Source organism: Gigantopelta aegis, chromosome 4, assembly GCF_016097555.1.
Source record: "Gigantopelta aegis isolate Gae_Host chromosome 4, Gae_host_genome, whole genome shotgun sequence".
NCBI lineage: Eukaryota > Metazoa > Mollusca > Gastropoda > Neomphalida > Peltospiridae > Gigantopelta > Gigantopelta aegis.
This window is the reverse complement of record NC_054702.1, coordinates 47,775,914-47,797,085: the sequence shown is the minus strand read 5'-3', so window position 1 is coordinate 47,797,085 and position 21,172 is coordinate 47,775,914. Positions and strand designations below refer to the sequence as shown.

Sequence of the window (21,172 nt, the reverse complement as noted above, 5' to 3'; positions counted from 1 at the left end):
ACAACATATTTCACTGTGGGCAATACTGTTTTATGTACAGTGAAACTCGGCTACTGCGACTTATTACATTTGGTCGCAATAGTGGGGTGGTCCTAATATTGAATTACCAACATTCAACATGACTTCTTTTGGTAAATATGGACTGAGTTTTACGTCCTACCCTCCTTTCCAGTTGTCGTCAGCAATGTCTTGGAAAGTGATAAAATTGCGATGACAGTGTATTGACCATTTACACTGAACTGCAAGAATCATTAAGTGTCAAGGCTACTTCAGTTATTTGTGAGCTTGGGCCCATTCTGTATCTTAATTATTACACAACAGAGATTAACAACTGTCTGGACATATGACAACCTCCCGACGGTTTAAGGACGTCCACTGCCCAACGGGTAATACAAATGCGTGACTTGTGTCTCACTTGACTGATTGCAGCTAATCCTTGCATTTGTTAAACAATTTCTGTGAAAAATAAAGTACTATAGGATGCTTTGGCATTTGCTTTCATAAAAATATGTTTCTCTGTGTATCTGTTACTTTTCAACATTATTGTGTGCAAGTTATACAAATCACTGTGCACTATACCTTCCACAAATCAACTATGACTTCCTAGTTCGAAAGTAATACCTTTGTCTTTACTTTCTAACTAAATAAATACATGTATAAGACTATTTAATTACTAGTCTGAGCAACACATAATAATGCAAGTAACTTTAACACCATAGCATGGACAACAAGGCAAGATTTTACCACGTTATTTGTTTGTCGCTTATGTGACATGATAGGTAAATGTGGTGGTCACATTTTTACGGTCAAAATGCACTGAAAACAACCATTGGGTCTGACTTTACTGGTCGTAATCTGTAATAGCGGGGTGGTCTTATATACTGGTGTAGTTTTACTATAAATTAATAAGGAAATATTCCGGACTTTAAAATATTGGTCTTTATAGCAGGGTGGTCTTATCACCAGGGTGGTCATTAAGTGGGGTTTTACTGTATATAATTAGTATGCTATTATGTAACAGTGACATAATTAACCAACAATTAGCAACAGCGGAAACATGCAATAAACAAATGCTGAACAACAACACTTAATATATTTCCTAGCATGTGCTGCATATAATCTGCTGACCTACATGTACATGTATCAACAACAGTTCATTTCCTAATGATAAGAGAGTCAGGAAGCCGTGACATTTTCTTTGCTGGAGTTACACAGATTTTCTTGAAAACACAGAGGTTACATAGGCAGCAATGAGGAAGCAGAAACCAACTTTAACCAATGAGATTTTTACATCCATATTATTGTTTAAACACTTAAATGTACTTTATTATGGGCAACACTGGTTGCATGTTTTTTTTTATACTTTTGATGTGTTGACTCAATCTGCAAATTTATGACACATTGTAAGCTCACACCAAGGTCGATGCACACTGCTCCAATCAAGCATCTCCTCTCAGCAGTCCTACTACACATCTAAACCATCAAATAAATCATAAATCACTTAAAGAAAGGACACTCACTTTGTTTTGATTTACACATTTGTCAACAGGATTAAACAGGAGTCTTATAGGTAATGGGTTAGTAAAATAATATCAGGACATTATATATGAATAAATTTAGTCCAAAACATTCTGGTAACACAAAACTTTTCTTGTGTCAGCATGGCAAGAATGTTTTAAATATAAAACATAATATTGAGACCATTAAATGGAAAGAAAAGGACTATCTGATCATATGACACCTAAGCACATTTTACAAATTTTTTGGATGCGAGAAAAAATAATGGATGCCACAAGCCAAAATACAGTTTGTATTATGTAACATTTAAGCCTGAATGCCAATATACAAAACAGATTAGTAACATGTTTATTCAACTAATCTGATCAGTGGGACTTTTGAACAGGTCAGGATGCAGTTAAAAAGTCATATAACATATTCAGTGCATATCTACAGATCTTTTAAAGCTACAGTCCTGCATAACCATACTATACCATGATCATTTACCACTGCAAAATACAAACACAATTTCAGTTTTAATACACTCTACTGTGTTATCAATATCACTGGATATTATCAGCAGTCTTATACAGCATAACAGTATGTTGCCATTTTAAAATAAATACTTTGTAACAAAAACCTCCTGAATAAAACCCAAATTTTCAAAGTTAAAATGGTGAAGAATGTTTTTCAATGATGTGACTAACAGTTATAGCTGATGATATCAAAGAATGAAGTGCAATGATAAGAAAATAAAAGTGGTTGTTCTATTACAGAAAGAAACCGAGGAGGAACCTATGTCAGGGGCAGTACAGGGGGAATCAAAGCTGGTGGCTCAACCACCAGTGGCGATCACTTCTGTGACACCGCGCCTTAGGAGGACAGAGCCACTAAAGCCAGGAGCAGCTTGAGGGAGGGATCCCACCCAGCAGTTAACTGTCAGAGGCGGTTCCAATACCCACGCAGACCCCACTGAGGACTACACCTTCGATGTCACTGCGGAAGACAACTATGAAGGACCAAATGGAACACTTTATCAGCGTAGACGACCCAGCCACTCCTCCGAGAATAGTTGTGGCAGTACCATCGACCCTCACCCCTAGGGGTGGTGGTGTTGTTGGAGAGAACAGGGCAGCTGAACCAGACAAGCAGCGTGAACTCCAATAGGACACCTCAACATCTGTGTGGAGCCTACAAGTCAACAAAATCAGACCCCAGTATACCAAGTTAGTGGTAGACGATACCTCAGATGTCTCTCTCATCTGACAGGCGGTTACCAGAGACTGTTTCAAGCCCATTCTGCAAACCTTTGGTGACGGCGACTTTGGTATCCACCTTATCAGATCGGACTCTGGTCTACGTGGTAAAGTACCTTTGCTTTTGGAGGGAACATCTTCCACACTACAGCTTGCAGGAACAGATCCACTCGCCTTAGATGCCAAACTTTCTGCCAGCCTTTGCCTCTGGAGTTAGGGCTTAGACTTAAAATCTTTTTGGCTTTTGATCAAAATTAATGTTTATTTTTTTATAAATAGCCCGACACTTTATTTAGGTAGCCTGTCAAAATTGCTCAAATCACTTTAAGTATTTCCGGTCGAGCAGTCTAAGTTTATTTTTGGCCTAACTTCTAACTTGGTATTTCAAATTCCACCCACTTGAAACTTCACCTCCCACCTCCTTGTCCTGGACTTAGTCACTGGTGAAGTCAAAGGTTTAGCTTGGAATGGGTGTGCCTGAAATCTTTGTGATATATGGGCACACTAATAGTTTTGATTTCAGTTCACTCTTCATGAATACTTAACCTGACCTTTAATAGTAATGCATCCCTCCCTTAACTTATGGACTGGTACATCACAACAGCCAGTCAAATGACTTCCACTGCAAAGGGGAATAATTTTTGGGCATGTAACTTACACTTCCTTATTTTTCATTCACTTATTTTATTTTTATTTATTTTTTGTTTTCAGTACTATTTTCAATCTACAAACACTACAGCCCAACTTCCACACATACATACCTCAAAAACGAAAACCCCTAAAACAAAGACCCACACACCCAGCTAAAAAAAAAAGAGTAAATGCCAACCCACCAGTATTTAAAGAAACAAACACTGTCCTGTATTAATGCCAATCAGAACTATTATCTACTTTTACATTGGTCACTGTATCTGCAATATGACCTTATAGGTAGTACTAAACCAAATAACTTCCAGCTGGGTCAAAGTTGGAGGTGCACCCAACTTTTGATAGAGAAGTTAACACCACAAGTCCTGTGGTTGGTTACAAATGTGAGTGTGTTGGTTGTAAAAAAAAAGAAGTTTCATCTGGGAAAAAAATTTGTGCAATTTGATTTCTTCTGGTACCACTGTGTCAAGTAGTCTTGAGCTTGAAACATGTATGGGGTACCTGTAAAAAAAAAAGTATTCAAATTTTGTGCGGAACTAGGGTAGTCATAGATGCTACCCATTATGTCTGAAATGAGCTGCTTCACTCTCAATTTTTCTGATTCACTTTAAGGAGTGAGGGGTGGTAGTACTTATATCTGTGGTGTTTATGTTGATTGATAATGCTGCAGGTAGGAGTTTTAGCCACATAGGTTACTATTGTCGTCTATGGGATTTGATTTAGTAGTATACACCCTATAGCACATTCAGTGCATAATAAAAAATATTATGATTTTGTCATTTAGTTTAATTAAACAATACTGATTGATTAATTAGCCATTAGTTCACAATGACCTTTACCTTGACAATCACTGTACATGGCTCTGAATGGAGTTTGAATGAAAGTTAGCACTGAGAAAAAATTAGTTTGGCCTATAATTTATACTGTAAACATTTGAATAATTTATTTTTTACACAATATTTGACTTGCCATATACAACTGCTCTTAAATATGGTAATATATCTAGGCCATCCAAACATAGATTTTAATAGCAATTTATTTTTATATTAAAAATAACGTGCCAATATTGGGTTAATGTCTTTAATTTCCATTAAGACAGTTAATTTTTCATGTATGAAATTCTTTACCAAAGTCATTATTAAATTTTTGGTCACTACTGTGTCTTCTGTTCTCATATATCCATAACAATAAGTCTGTTAAACATATCTTTAGGTATCCAGATCAATTTTTTTTTTTTTTTTAATAATCACTTAGTTGTTCTCATGAAGTGCATTTTAAGTTTTATAGCAGATTCAGAACCAATTTTTCCAGATTTGATTATCTGCCTTGGTGTAAGCTGATAATTCATTTTAATGTTAAAGATGTATTACCCAATGTTACTAGCTAAATAATATACTGGATTACAGATTGTGGGAATACATCCACTATACATATTGTGTTCATCTGGATTAGAAAATACTGCAAGAAAATAGATTAGGTCATTTAAATACAGGTTTTTTTTGTAATGAATGAACATAAATATGTGAAAACTGGATAATAATTCCAGATATCACAAATATCTGAAACCTCCAACTACAGTAGGTAAATATAGTTAGGAATATTGGTGGCTGCCAATGGTTTTGATGGTCCATTATGAAAATCAGCATGGCCGATGAATTTGAAATTCCCATACCTGGTGACTTGAAGACACTCAAACCTAGCATACAGGATTCCCCCACAATTAACTATATAAACAATAATTGTCAGTTAGATTTGCATGTTTGTGGAGTAATGTTGGTATCAAGAGTACACTTCAAGGGACTATTTTTATGCTATCAATAAAAGTCGTGTTTGACATTAAATCATATGTACTCACTAAAATGGGTATAATTCTGGTATATTTCACCTGATGTCTGTAATGAGTTTTTACTAATTATTAGTGGAAATTCAATCTTTATTGCACCATTAGTTACACCATAGTTCTTCATTATAATAATAATTAGATGATAATTGATAAGATTTATATAAATTTAAGTTTAAGTACTTTTCACAAAAATGACTTACATGTATATACCGTAATACCATAAGTAGTGTAATACCATACATGTATTAATTAATGTTTACACTTCTCATTTGTGTTTTAAACATTTTTGGATAGAAGTTATTATTTTAAATATGTATAAAATCATAATAATAATATTTTTAAAAAAAACAATTAAAATTATAATGATCATTTTTTTTTTTTAAATGCCAAGATATAAGGTTGACAGGTTGGCTCAGGTATGTACATGGCATTATCTAATGTTCATATAACTTATCGGTAATGTAATAAAAAAATTTAAACTTGCGATTTTGTATTAAATCATATTTAAAAAAAATCTTCTTTTTCAGCACACATATCCTGCTTTCTCTTGACTAAAGGTTGACAGGTCTGCTTCTAGTTCTACCAATTAGTGAGGGGGCCACATCGAGTTACAGTGCTCCACCGTTGAAAATTGAATTCAAAATGTCGGCCATTTTTATAGAAAAATACAGATGAAATGAATCTAATGAAAAATACAAGCATCATGTACACGTCTAAATCATTCTTCATGTTCCACCCCAAAATAGACGTCTATAACATTAGCAAACTGTTAAAGGTTACACTATACTAAAAATAAAACCACAGTTGACAATGTTAACATGCATAGTTAAAATAATATATATGCAATATTATCAAGCAAGCTATGACCATAAATATGCACACTGCACCTTCCTAAAGTATTTACTGATGAAAGTTCATGGCTCATTTTTGATATAACAGGATGTTGTATGAAAATATATTGACTGGGCATTTTTCTAAAAAAGGTAAAAAAATTATAAAATTATTTGGTGCTTGTTTGTTTAATATTTGCTTCTTTTTTTCTTTAACATATTTATTTCTTATTTTATTTTATTTACTTATATGCTTGCTTGTTTGTCTGTTACTATTATTTATTTTTAATGTTGTGCCATCTACTTAAAAAGCACATTTGGACAGACCATCAACTGCAAATTTGATCAATTACACTACAGGAACTACTTGCAATTTCAGGTGTAATATATCTGATTTTTAAAAATAAAAATATCCTAAAAGGTCTCATACAGATGTTTATGACATCATACTCAGTAACTGAATTAGGTATAATTGGAATGAATCTGATATTTGTCAGTAGATGGTGCTCGTTGACTTACTGAAAAATGGTGGCAGTGACATAAATAATACTACGTGTATACTTTGGTACTATGTTGTGTGATGAACCAAGTGTCTGTATGAATATGGTCCAAGTCCAAACTCAGCTGGAATATCTCTCAGACCTACACTATTTTCAGCTGAAATCAGTTTCTGCTCAACTATGACCATATTTACTTTGCCTTCATCATCTAGATCACTCAGGATTTTGAAACATGGGAATTGTATTATGAGTACATTTCATATCATACTGTATACAGTCAAACCTGTATATAACGGTCACTCATGGGGCCTGGCAAAAGTGGCCGTTAAGGAAAACACATATAAAATAATTTACTATAAAAACTCCACTACTAAACTGGAATGCATAAAGTATCAACAGTCGTAAAAAAAAAAGATAAAAAAAAGATAACTTTTTTTTTACTACATCAAATGTTATTTAGTTTTGTTGAAAATCATTCTATTACACACTTTTGAAAAAGTTATTTATCTTTAATTGCTTTAAACTGCATTCTGTGACCTATTAAATGAATGCACGACATGCAGAAGGTTGCAGGTAAGTGTCAGTTTGCTGATATGCTGAACAAACATGGCGACAGATTGTCGGAACTGCTTGTCTGACTAGCACCTTGGAATACACTACCTGTCAGTGTTGACGAGTCCAATATATACGTAAGTTCAATGCAAGTCTTACTTCAACCAATAACAAGTTGCCGTGTAAATTAAATGACAGAACATATCACTGGAACATGCAGCTGTTTTATTTCAACTTATGTAAAACAATAACTTTATATTGTGACGGCACAGGTCAATACATAGGGAATAACTGGTTACTGTCTTAAGATATCGGCTTTATCCTGCGAAGGTTAGAATGGCAAATACAGCGAGGCTCTGCTGAGCTTCATTCGCTATTCAACCTGAGCAGGATAAAGCCGATATCTTAAGACAGTAACCAGTTATTTTTTTTATCCTGCAATCCATTCTTTATTCCAGTTTTGTGTATGCAAATCAAGTATTGTCAACCTAACAAGGCTTTTGCCGTATGACGTCATACCAGATACATGATGTCATTATTTGTAAGACCGCTAGCTACATTCTGTCACATTAAAAAAGCATTTCTAAACTCTAATTCATAAATAAATATACAAGTTCTGTACTGTTATCGCAAACTTAAAGTTATTTACCTTTACTGTACTTCAACAAATGATTTAAAGAGTATGTTTATTGAAAATCTACTCAGAAATACTCGAGTCGAGTGGGGCTTATGTCACGTGACCTATATTTTTGGTCAGTGACCGAAAATATAGAGATTTATCTAGTCATCATATTTTGCCAATGTATACAGTGATTGCTGGATAAATGTATATATCTTGTGACCATTATGGCAACTTCAGCTGTTACTTTTGGACTCAAAATAGTGGTCATCGTAATTTTGTCACTGTTATAGCAGGTTCAACCATTTATTTTCAGGGCTAGTGAGTAAAACATTTGGCCAAATCATCTTAAAAAATGCTAAATCAGTTATTTTGCACAAACAAACCCAATTAGTACCTGAAATTTGTTCGCCAAATCAAAATAAAATTCACCAGTTGTTACTGAGGTAATAATGTAAAATATCATCATAACTTACAACATTAAGCTGTTAAATGGAATTGCAAGAAAAGTTATTGATCACCACAGTTTATGATGATTGTTGTACTATGATTATTTTATACACAATATCCTGTACTTACCTTCTTTCATGTACCAGTCAAACAGAAACTTGGAGAACCCCTAGAAAAACACACAATTCACACAATTAAATGTCTTGCCTACCATAAACGTATTTGGTGTCACTGATAGAATTTTAAATTCGAAAGATATTCATGTCAATGCATGTGAAAAAAAAAAAAAATTAAAGTTAAAGAAAAATTCAATTAAATTTTTTATTTAATTTTAATCCCCCCCCCCCCCCCCCCCCCCCCCCATGCATTATGATGAACATCCTTAGGTATAACTATAAAACAAGTTTCATTGATTTAGGACTTCTAATAGGTTAGTGAAAAATGGTACTAAATGCAAAGGTTGCTGTCATTGCCACTTCTGCCAGAAAAGTAGTACCTCTATCTCACCTTTTATCTTCGTAAACGCAACCCAAAAATATGGCTATATTATGCATGCAGGCCAGTAATCAATATTGGTACAAACAAAATTAACAAATGGGAGTTTAAACAGCTACCAATTGATTGTAAGGCTTTTACAGTAACATTTTAATAGACTAGATGAAAAGAGAAAATCATGTACAGTATAACCTCAATTTACCGCCAACTAATGTACCAATGCAATTTTGGCGTTATATCGAGTTGGTGGCATAGTGAAGGTACCTTCAGTTTAGTATCAAACATATTTTGTTTAAGTTGCTAAATGTCAACAGAATTACGTTTTAAATAAAACTAACAGGTAGTAACTAAAATTACTCTGTTTGAGGCTCTCGGGAAACAAGCTGTGAATGAATCCAACAGTTTTTGATGGTCTTGGCACCGACAATGTCCCAGGCTTGTTTACCAATCAAATGCCATCACTTAGTGATAATTAGAGATTGTTACCAGACCTGGAGTAATTAATCCATGAATGAAATAACGAATCGAATGCACCTATCTGTCACGTGATCATCAGACTGTCGTTTGTTCCTAGCCCGTGAATACTGCGGCTACCCAAAGCCATTGTTGCTAATTGCCACTCAATAACACAAAGGACATTTACAGTATACTACCGGTGGTCATCGGTGTTAGATTTTCACCAATCAACAGGTTAATGAAAGCGCTATGATTAACTTCTAAACACACCGTTGGTGGTATTATTGAGGGGATTATAATGACTATATGGAGTTCGGTTCAAAAAGGACCTTGGTGGATGGCGGATGGCGAGGGTGGCAGTAAATCGAGGGAATTAAACAGATACAAACGGTACTTGAAAAGAAGTTGGCAGTAGGCAGTGTAAACGGAAACAAGAACATGTAGGAACCAGCAATGTGTTATACGTCATCAAAGTCCTCGCTCTGTCCAGCCTCAAGTTACTCCAAATGTGCAAAATGTCATTTACAGTGTACATGTATATCAGAGAATATGGAACATTTTTGACAAACAGTAGAAAATCCAAAAACATTGTACAGAAGCTTTAAAAGCTGTAATTCAAGATAAATCCAGAAAACTTTTGTTTTTATCAGTAGGGAACCCGAAAATTCTGTCGACATCCAACAAGACATATTGGAGACATTTGTGAATTATTATCATGAAATAAAAAATATTTGGTTGTTAACGCCCGACAAACCATCGGTTCAGATTCGCACACAATAAATATCGGATATGAGCTGAAATATTATTAATGTGTGCGCATGTGTATGTATGCAGATATTTATCATATTTAAAATGATTTAAATATTTATAAAGCATTATACAGATAAATACAGTCAGGATTCTTATCGGGATTTCTTTTCACCAAGTTACTTAAAATTTTGTTCGGTATTTGGAATAAAATTAAATGATACATATGAAATTTAAGCTATGGTATATAAAACATTAGAATCAGGCCCGTAGGAATGATATTTGGAGTTGGGGGAGGGGAGGGGGCACAGTCTAGTTGGTGGGGGGGGGGGGGCAAAAGCCATATTTTAAACTGGGTTCATAAAAGTGGGGCTATATAGTCCCCCCTCCGACTTCTCGGTTGCATATACAGCTATTTAAATTCGAAGCAAGATTACTTAACCCAAGAACAGATTAGACTAGCTGACAGCTTGATAATATAGCTACAAACTCAGGATGGTCTCTTTATTATAAACTCATGAGGGTTTATTATGAGCAGTCATAAGGTACCAATCATAAGGTACTTCTTTTGAATGTTTGAAGCAAACATATTAAGTACCATGTCAGGCCCGTAGCCAGGGGGGGATCGGGGTATTGGACGATCCCCCCCACCCCATGTAGGATTGAGAGTTCCGCTCAAATGAAAGAAAAAAAATCCGATTTTACATATAAAAGTCCTTGTCCCCAAATGACCGGGATAACGTCTGTCAGGTTCCATTTGCTGAAGGTTCGATCCTCCTCAGTGGGCCTGTTTGATTATTTCCTGTCCCAACCAATGGTCCATCAAAGGACATCGTGTATTCTATCCTGTTTGTGGGATGTGAGAAGTATGCCATGTATCATTTATTATAAATACATTGGTACGACTGAAAACAAACGGTTTCTTGTCGTGGCTCTGTGACCAAGCCATTTTACATGCATACCACAACTTAATGTAACTTGTTAATGTATATTTAGCAACAAAAGTTCATGTATTATTCTCGAGTATAACCAGCATCATCTCATTGTTTGGCAAGGGGTTCTATACATACATACATATATAAATTTAGGGAAACCAACTCCCCCTCCCCCTGCCCTTAACGGCTCCACGCCCTCGGCGCTCACGTTTGATGAGTTCTGTTTACATGAAATTTTGATCCCCCCGCTAATAATGCTGGCTACGGGCCTGAAGTTAGACCAAACATCAAATCAGGATCGTATTGAGTTGCATGGGTCTATCACTCCAAAGTTGCTGAACTTTATGTTATGTATAATCATGTACATTATAAAAATGTGTGATACTTGTATACCATATCAATATATAGCACTTCTCCCTATGCTTGTAAATGTGTATCAAAGTACTGATGGTATCGCTAACGATCTCGACCAATGTTCTCAGGTACAAAATACAAAATAGTAACCAAACACTATTGTACATACAGATATATGTTTACTTTCAAACTGATATTCACGTAAAGAAGATGTCATCTTCTAAATTCGTCAAAACAAACAACGCAAACAGCATGTCAACTTCTACTTCCATGTTTACATATGACGTCAAACTTTGAGCCGCGTTTACTCGGTTTCTGACGTCATGCTAAGTTGTAGGTTTTCGCGTGTGATGGCTCATATATGTTTTAAAACTTCGTAAACATCAGATATTATTTCAAGTGAAATTGTATGTATCTGATATAAATGATAATGAAAATAAAATAAAATAATAAATAAAATAAGAGAAATAAATAAGTAAATAAATACAAAAATAAATAATTTGTGGATGGACATGTAACATTGATTAGTAGTTGTACAACTGTCTTATTTTTAATGAAACGATAAGGGGAAAATAAAGCTGTGATAAAGGTCTATGTGAGTTAGGTTTTTTGTGTGTGTTTTTTTAGGGGGAACGGGAGGCATATTTTATTAAATTTTAAATACTGATACATGTGGAGAATTAAACATCACTGGTAAATCCATGTGAATATTTAACTATAATTCTAATTGTTAAAAGTATCAAACACATTCCACTAAAGTTAATTTTATTGTATGAATCTTTTAATTTTGCGTTGTTAAAATACCTTTGACAGGCAGTTCCAGAGACTTCGTCTAAGTTAATATTTCACTGCATTTGGTCTTAAACCATTCCGATGTAAACCTTAGTAGACCGTTTTTGCGCAGCCATTTCACATCTTATACGAAATATGTAGGTTGCTAGAGATTCACAGCTCCTACGAAGCTACTCACGACGCTCATGACAACTGTCGATCATGCCCCCCCAATTTGTATTCAGTATTGATACCGTCCCAATTCGGCAAGGGACGGTACTCTTTGCGCACATGCACAATAGCAATGTGAAAGAGGTCTATTCCGCGGAGGAGTATATTGCCTGGATAATGTAATTGATTTATGATAAAATGGTCAAATAAAAAAGTTACTTTTTAAGCTATCATTGTCTGTTCATGTAAAATATTAGTTAATTTACTGAATGGATGAGAGAAAAAGACTCCATCATATGTGGTCATGTGATATAGAAAAAGTACACCCTTACTGGTGAAAATTTCAACCTTGGGATTCAACAAGCCTCGTCGCAGGTTAAACAAAATTTTCACCACCTCGGGTGTACTTTTTGTATTCCACATGGCAGCACAATCTGCACAAAGTTTATTATGTTGTATACTGATGGAAAACATTTCACTGTGATCAACTGTTTACTTTTAAAAATTTAATGTAAAACAATTTTATACCATTGAGAAGGTACTGATTGTCCTGGGAAAGATGATCAGTCGGCCCACCATCTTCTGTATTAGCACTTCCTTATTTCTTCAGAGATATCTTTTCCATCAACATTTTGATATTTCATTTTTTAAATTATAATATTGGGAAGTTTTCTGTGAGAGATTCCCCACATTAAACAGACCATAAGTTTCCAGTCAGGTGACTTAAAAAAAAAAGGATAATGTCAATACATTAGGAAAAGAACTCAAAAAGCAAAGAAGTGCATTTCATCCTGGGGGGATAAAAAAAAGAATGCAAGCTGTTGCAGAAGACTGTAGGCCAACCGACCATGATCTTTAGTACATATGTAATACTGAGATATATTGACCATCAATAGATAACATAATAAATTGGCGTTGTGCAAATTTTTAATTTTCTCTTGCATATTTTCCCCACTATTTAATGTTTATGAATCACCCGATGTACTTTAGTTAGTGTTCACTTGGTAAGTACAATAAAACTGCTCTAAACTGGATCACGCTGGAGACCTAATATTTATCCGGTTTACACAGGATCCAGTGTTTAGAGGGTTGCGTTTTAAAATAGTTATTTCCATTGACATCGAATTCATCACTGTGAATGTCCAATAATTGCTGAATGAATGTGAATGTCAGAGCAACAAGGACTAATAATAATGTCGCTATATCTCAATTTTGTCATGTATCGTTCTTATTTATGAACTGAGAGTAAAACATAGATAATAATTCCACACGCCTACTTCTAGCCTATGGTTGCTGAGACATTTTCGATCTGTCTACCAAAATTCAGCGTGTGTATCATCTCGTTTCTATCGCAGACAAAATGTAGTATACTTTAGGTGTTTTCTCTTTTATGAATTCTTCACCTGTCCTCAAAACAAATGCAGCATTCAACAGAAGGCGGTGGGTTCCATACTCTGAAGTTGCATTCGTAGCGTTCCCATAGACCGGTAGGAATCTGACACAGTGGAAGAGTAGACTAACCATGGTAAGCCCACCTCCAGTTATGCTGTAAAATATAGGTCCTTAAAGACAGTTGGTTGTGAATCATCATCAGGAAAATCCCTCACAAGCTGGGAACAAGGTGAACCGGACCATGGAAGGTCCCGTCGGCTCCCCATGAAGTCTGATATTCAAGACTGTGTGAGAGATGCCTTCTCTCGGAGCGGTCCTTGGAAAGTTATGGGGACCGGCTGCAGTCACGGCTCCAATGGGTAGTGGACGGTCGACTCTTCTCTAGAGAAGAGTGTGATGATTGTCTTGTCGAAGTCATCGAAAGGCCTATGAATCACAACAATCATAGGGGCCTAGGCATGGTTGAAGCCACTAATGGCAAGGTAGCAGGTGCTGTGATGGAAGCCGTTAGAAGCCGATGATGAGTAACCATCGCCACTGGGCCAGTGGAAGCCAATGGACCGTAATATGGCATCATTCACTGATGCAAAGGTCTCTTGCAGCATGGCCAGTAGTGCAATCGATGGCTTGTTGGCAGGCACTGGAGCTACCAAGGACTCAGTCTTCTTATGACATATGGCTAAGACCCGGAGATAGGTGTTGAACTCTGCCGGTCCCAGAGGCATGTAGTGTATAGATCGTGCATTGATGGCATATGGAGAGCAATAGCCAGGACAAAGTTAATGGGGTCCCAACCTGTCATGAACGTCTTGCATTTTAAGCAAGATCTCATCACTCTACAAGAACTGACATCATACATTGTTCTTTAACCTTTAGACTACTGGATTAATTTTTAACAAAAACCACGTTGAGTGGGTACAAGTTTATAATTTTTACTCACATATATTCACTTAAATGTTTCATAAATACATGAAATAAAGTTCATATATGAATCGGTAAGTATTATTTTCGTTTCTTTTTTTGTAATTTTTATTATTTTAGATCGGCTAATGGTGATTAAAATTAGGCAAAAAATCGAAAAAGTTGCGTTTACTTACGGGCATTTGTGGCCAGCTGTCCAGTATTTGTGGCCATTATTCCCGATAACAGTGGTTTTTTTTACCAGAATTTTTTTTAAAACCCGAACTACGATTCATATTGCAATATTTGGTAATTTTGGTTGTTGGTAAAACGATCAAATTTATTATCAAATTAGCTGTCACAATCAGCTATCGATCCCTGAAAATTACCGCGACGTGCCGCCATTGTTGTCAAGCGAAAATACTTGCAAAATGGCGGGAAATATGAATTGGGGAATGCACTGTATACAGTGTACAGTATATCGACTGACGTTACATCAGGCGAGATATCTCGCCTGCAGTAGTCAGAAGGTTAATGTGTAATGATAAAGAACATAATGGCGACTGACAACTGGTGACCGGCATAAGTGACAATTAATACATTTAAAAACAACACGTAACCAGAACAGGACGGAGTATGCAGTAGAGGAATTTTAGGCCATCCCATTGGCTGTTGGGATGTTCGAACCAGACTACTATCCTTAGGGGAATATGCATTTGTTTTGAGGACAGGTGAAGTTGAAAAGAAATACAATTTTCTGTTTGTATTTAGTATATAAAATACAAATTAAGTCAAGGTTTTTAATATACTACTCAAAAGAATTTAAGGGTCAGACGATATTTTCGACATTATTTTCTGAATGTCAATTACATTAGCTAGACCATAATGTCACGCATGGTATTGTTCCATTTAGACGAAAGTGGGTCTAAGCAACCCGTAAATGAATTAAAATCCACTGTCATTGACACTGTCGACTGGTTCTAATGGCGAAAACATGCTTACATTTGCACGTAAATTAGGGCGAAAGCGAAAGGTCTGCTAAGTGCCCATAACTTGCTTTTTCACAAAGCGCTTCATTTGCACGCTTTGCACGTGTATTCCATGTTCCCAATGCTGAATTTCCGTATAATTGGAGCTTGCGTTCGTGTACGGTGCACACTCCAAATTCGACAATGGTATGACTTGAACTGACTATCGAAGATCGAGGAAGGGCTATTGCTTGGCTTCAGGATGGCAATTTACAAAGAAATGTTGCTCTGAGACTTGGTGTCAGTCAGAGTGTCGTTGGCCGACTGTGGCAACGGTACCAAGCAACGAATTCTGTTCGAAATTGTCCACGTTCGGGAAGACCCCGAAGCACTACAAATAGAGAGGACCGCTACATCACCAATATGGCTCTACGTCAATGCACAACCACTGCACGCCGATTACGTGACAATCTGCGGACTGCGACTGGAACTCGAGTGTCTGATCAAACCATATGCAATCGTCTGAGAGCCAATAATCTACGCTGCCGTCGCCAGGCTGTTCGACCACCACTCCTACCACGTCACAGAACGGCCAGACGTCACTGGTGTACGCTTCATCTGTGGTGGCAATGTGTTCAGTGGGGTCGAGTGATGTTCACTGGTGAGTCCAGGTTTAGTCTCCAGTTCAACGACGGTCGGGTTCGTGTCTACAGACGTCCTGGGGAGCGCTTCGTTGACGTTAACGTTAGACAACGTCACCGGTTCGGTGGTGGCAGAGTCATGGTGTGGGGCGGCATCTCTATCCACCACAGGACCCCCCTCTATGTGGTGGATGGCAATCTGAATGGAATCCGCTATCTGAATGAGATTATCCAGCCGTTGGTTCTCCCAGGCCTTCAGCAGATTGGCGGCGGGGCAATTCTGCAGGATGACAATGCCAGACCCCACCGCGCCAGGGTGGTAACGGACTTTCTCAGACAACAAGGTATCGCCAGGATGGATTGGCCAGCATATTCGCCTGACTTGGCCCCAATAGAGCACGCCTGGGACGAATTAGGCAGGAGAGTTCGGGATAACCATGCCCCTCCGGCCAACCTTCATGATCTGGGTCAACTTCTTATGGCAGAGTGGCAGGCCATTCCCCAAGAGTTCTTCAGACGTCTGATCAACAGCATGAGGCAACGATGTGTCGAGTGTATTCGCGCCAGGGGTGGATTCACACACTATTAAACGAATGTTCTAATGTGTAAAATCCATGTTTGACAACCTTCAATTTTGACAGCATGTCATGTGACTTTCTTGTATACAGTGACGTTTATTTGTGTTTTTTGTAAATATGGAACAATAAATAAAAAATTTGGTGTAGTTTACATCAGCAATCTAATACACTCTGAAACTTATTTGGTTATAAATATTTGACCCTTAAATTCTTTTGAGTAGTATACATGGTTTAAGTAAGAGAAAATTCAGGACCATGAAATTTGGCCAGTTTTGACAGGATTTTGGTGTGTTCAGGGTCTTGTTCAGACAGGTTTCACTGTATATATGATATAGGATATTAAACAAGCTTCTATTTCGTATCATGGTTTTTTCCAAAGTGATATAACTTTCCGCTGTCACAACACTAATCTTAGCCGGCACAGAACACACTTTGGGAGAGAAGGCTAGAAAAGAAGGTGGACTGATGATGAAATATGGATGTACAAGTTTCGATTTGTATATCAAGCAAGTTCATTTCAACTGATGCAAGTGTACATGTCACTTATATACCAGTATGAAGCATGGCAATGACAAGCAGCACTGTGAACATTTTATCACTTTCTGTGATAGATGATTTTAAAACTGCCACTTCTTACCCTATCAGCAAATTGTGTAATGTAGCGCTGAAGACGCTCTTCGTTGTTGGTTACTTCACATATTTGAATGAGAGCATTGAAGTCAAAGTACTTCTCTGCCAGTGACGCTGCACGCTCATACTGTTCATAGTCCACTGAAAACAAGCATTGTAGTACAATTATAGTTATAGCCTAGCATTTAAAATTAATAACTCTCTATGACATAGGAACAAAATTTATAAACTCCATAGGTAAAATATAAATTAAAGTAAATGAAAAATACATTTAAATTTGTTAAATTATTTGGTTAATGAAAATGACAATCTAAAGCTTTGCCTGAAAACTCAGTTCTTAAAATTATTCCTTTTTGGGGGGCTTATAATTAATCTAGGCCTTGGAGTACTGAAAATTTGCATAACCTATAAATTCAGTGTTCTCACTGGATGAAAATTAAAGGGAGAGTGATCCCCACATCTCCAAATAACCAACCATGGTAAGCCTTCCTTCAAGGAATGCCTGTCACAGACCAATGCAGGTGATGTTAGTAACAACAACAAGAAAGGTGGCATCCGTCAGCAGTGGCAGGTACGGCTCCTAGAAACACATGGAACTGGAGTTGGTAAGCAACATCTCATGCTGGTTCTGACAGGGTGGGAAGACGTAGCCACCAGGGATGCAGGTGTTAGGTAACCCCCCACGTATTGAAGTGTTAGTAATAACAAGCGACAACATGATGGGGTGCATCTGTCAAAACACTGAACTAATCAAGCCCCTCCCCCCCCCCCCCCCCCCCCCCCCCCCCCCCCCCCCCCCCCCTCCAAAGTGTTTTCTGTCTATTACACCAAAGAACTGTTAGTCCAATAAAGACAATATATGACCACATGCAGTGCAGGGTAAATGTTATCCAGACAAAAATTCCGGCACTAGTGCGTGAACCGTGCAAAAGAACTAAAGTCTAAGCAGTCCTCACCTGTCGATTCGATGGACATCTCAATGAGCAGCCCAGAATCCGACAGACACTTCAATGACGACGGCTTGTATTCACCAGAGTCTGTGCAGCAACAACAGGACCCAAATGATGAAACCCTTCAACGTCTTCCGTGGAGACATCCCTCAGACAGTAGTTGGCAAAGATCGAGTCTGTCGCCCCAAAACAAACAGTGATAATGTGCTGAATGGGTGTGTTGCAGTGCAGTGACATCGTGGCAGCCAAGGCTTCAGGATAGTAGAACAAAGCCAGGTGGCCACCGTATTCTTCCTAATATCCTTCAAATGACTCTGGTTACAGGAGAGGAAAAGTCTCTTGCGATGCTGACGACAAGATCTAGACCTCTCAATGTAGTGGTGCAGGGCTCTCACAGGGCACAAAGCTAATTCCTCAACATCCGCTGGACCCACAATGGAGGAGAGGGCTGGAATCATATACGAACAAGGCGCTTGATCAGGCAGCTGACTCTTCGCTACAAAGTTCATAAGCAACCGCACTGCAATCTCTGTGAAACCGGACCAAAGCAACATCTAGCTCATGGATCTAAGAGACACGAGCAGCCGCGGCGAACCCCAGCAAAAAGATGGTCTTCCGTGTCAAATCTTGAAAGGAGGACGACTCAATAGACTCATATGGTGTGGTAGATAAGGCTTGTAGCACAATATTCAAGTACCATTTTGGTGGACGAAAATGACGAACTTGATCTTCAAGCTTGTATCCCTTAATCATCTTATGGATTTCATGGATACCCGACAACTTCATTCAGGTAGCAGCATCACGAACAGTGGCAATCACCGAGACGTAGCCCGCAAAAGATGACCCCTTCAGATTCAAAGATGTACATAAATACATCAAAAAGTCAGCAAGACTAGGCACCTGAATAGTCTGCGATCTGATTTTCTGCAGGACACACCATCGGTGGAAACAAAGCCATAGGACATTGTAAGCAGTAGTGGATAATCTGTGAGCTTTCAAGATGGCTTCTATGGTTTGAGAAGAAAAACCTTTTCCTCAAACTCTTGGTGATAAGGTCCACGCGTGCAGTTGGAACAACTGAGGGGTGTGGATGGTGTAACCTGGACGTGGGATGCAGCAACAGATGATCCCAATCTGGCAGAAGTAGTGGATTTGGATCCGCAAGTCTGATGAGGTCTGGAAATCACACCCTGAATGGCCACATCAGTGCAATGAGCAGAAGTCGACAGTGAAACTGCTGGAATCTCTGCAGCACCCTGGGAAGTAGGATTGGTGGCGGAAACGCATAAGCATCCATCTGGTCCCAACTGATGGCCAAGGCATCTGGATCTGGTACAGGAGATGCATAAACCCTCAACTGGTGGTTGAACTGTGTCGCAAATAGGTCAATGTTTGGTGTGCAAAAGTTGTTGCACACCCAACAAAAGGCCTCTGGATGCAGTATCCTTTCCATCAATTGTAGAGATGATGGACGAGACAGAGTGTTGACAAGCACATGCCCTAAAATGTGGCGAGCATGAAGCTGCAGGAGAATCCTGTCGACCAGCTTGTAGACGATACGTCAGTTGAAAAAGACTGCTGGAGTGTGTTCCGCCCTGGCGATTGATGTAAGCCGCCGCGGAAATACTGTCTATGGTCACCATGAGTGATGCTCCAATCAACGTCTGACGCCAATGAAGGACTACACTGTAGACGGCCAACAGCTCTAACAGGTTGATGTGAAGACCGGTTTCTTCTGGAGACCACAGCCCCGATGTAGTCTGGTGGCTCAGATAGGCTCCCCAACTTTCTAAATACGCATTGACGAACAGATGATGGGACGCTTGGAATGACCGCAAAGCAACTCCGTCTAAGACATTCGACTGAAGGAACCACTATTGAAGGGTGGACTGGAGGTTGTCTGGAAGACTGATTATCAAGTCTGGGTTGTTGCCACAAATGAATGGATTCAAGAACATCTGGACCCAACAAATCTTGAGCCGACGTGAGGAGACCCAAGAGACTCTGCCAATGGACATCGAAGTGGTTAAGCCTCTCGAAACCATGGATTGAATCTTCATCTATCGGTCGAGAGGAACCTGAACAAGGCCCAAATCCGGTCGAAGGCAGACTTCGATAAACTGCAATGTATGTGTGATAACCCAACCGAGATGCTGTAGAAACTGCGTAATGAAGGCATCTTGCAATGGCACTACATGAAACAGTAGTGCAGTGAAGCAGGAACCTGGACATCAGAACAGTGATCCTGTTAGACGGTCAAGAGACACTGACGACGTAGCGGCCCACTACGCTATATTCCCGATATACGTGGATGTAAAGCAACGCAAACATCAAACAGCTAGTATCCACGACCGTCACACCACCCGATGCGAGGTAGCGAAAACAACAGTGAACTTCAGTGGGGTGATAATCTGCAATGGACCGTAGTAAAACGGTCGTGGTAAAAAAAACCAAACTGCGTGATGGCAACTGAATAACTTCTGGAGCCAGTGGAAGTAGCGATTGACTTGCAACACCACTGGATGTAGGGATCGACCTGCTGAATATCTCGGTAACTTCATCGAGCAACAGACAGACCGATGTACGGAGTCCTGACACAATCGACGGGTCCAGCATACTGTCTTCAGCACTGACCTGAAATGCTTGTAACTTCGAACCGATGATGTACCACAACTGTGTAGCGGTGTGTACCGCAACTCATTGAGTTGATATGGTAACCCATCTTCATAAATCAAGGCTAATATTCGTTCCTCGTATTCAGCCTTGATACATGTAGTCAAGATTACTGATATCCACTACTAGCGCCCTCTATTGGAAGAAAATTTGTAACACCGATTATGTCCCTTACACGATGATATCGCTGACCAATCACAGCATCGGTAACATGTGACAATCTTGAAAGCAATATCAAAAATTAACCGCCGGACGCTAACGCTGCCATCTTTGTTTACAATAACAAGGGAATCTATAAGGAGTGTTGCGATTCGTT

General features: G+C 38.3%; 1 protein-coding gene across 2 annotated transcripts in view; it reads right to left on the bottom strand.

Moving 5' to 3' along the window:
• LOC121370638 (nuclear pore complex protein Nup133-like) overlaps positions 1-21,172 on the bottom strand; it is a 99,100-nt gene that overhangs the window by 20,476 nt on the left and 57,452 nt on the right. For both annotated transcript variants that reach the window (XR_005957707.1, XM_041496005.1), the window contains exons 24-25: positions 17,241-17,374; positions 8,325-8,364 (exon numbers count right to left, since the gene is read on the bottom strand). Coding sequence is in view for 1 of the 2 variants with exons in the window: in XM_041496005.1 (XP_041351939.1) it covers positions 8,325-8,364; positions 17,241-17,374 (174 nt within the window). In the remaining variant the exon portion in view is untranslated. The remainder of the gene's footprint in view (positions 1-8,324; positions 8,365-17,240; positions 17,375-21,172) is intronic.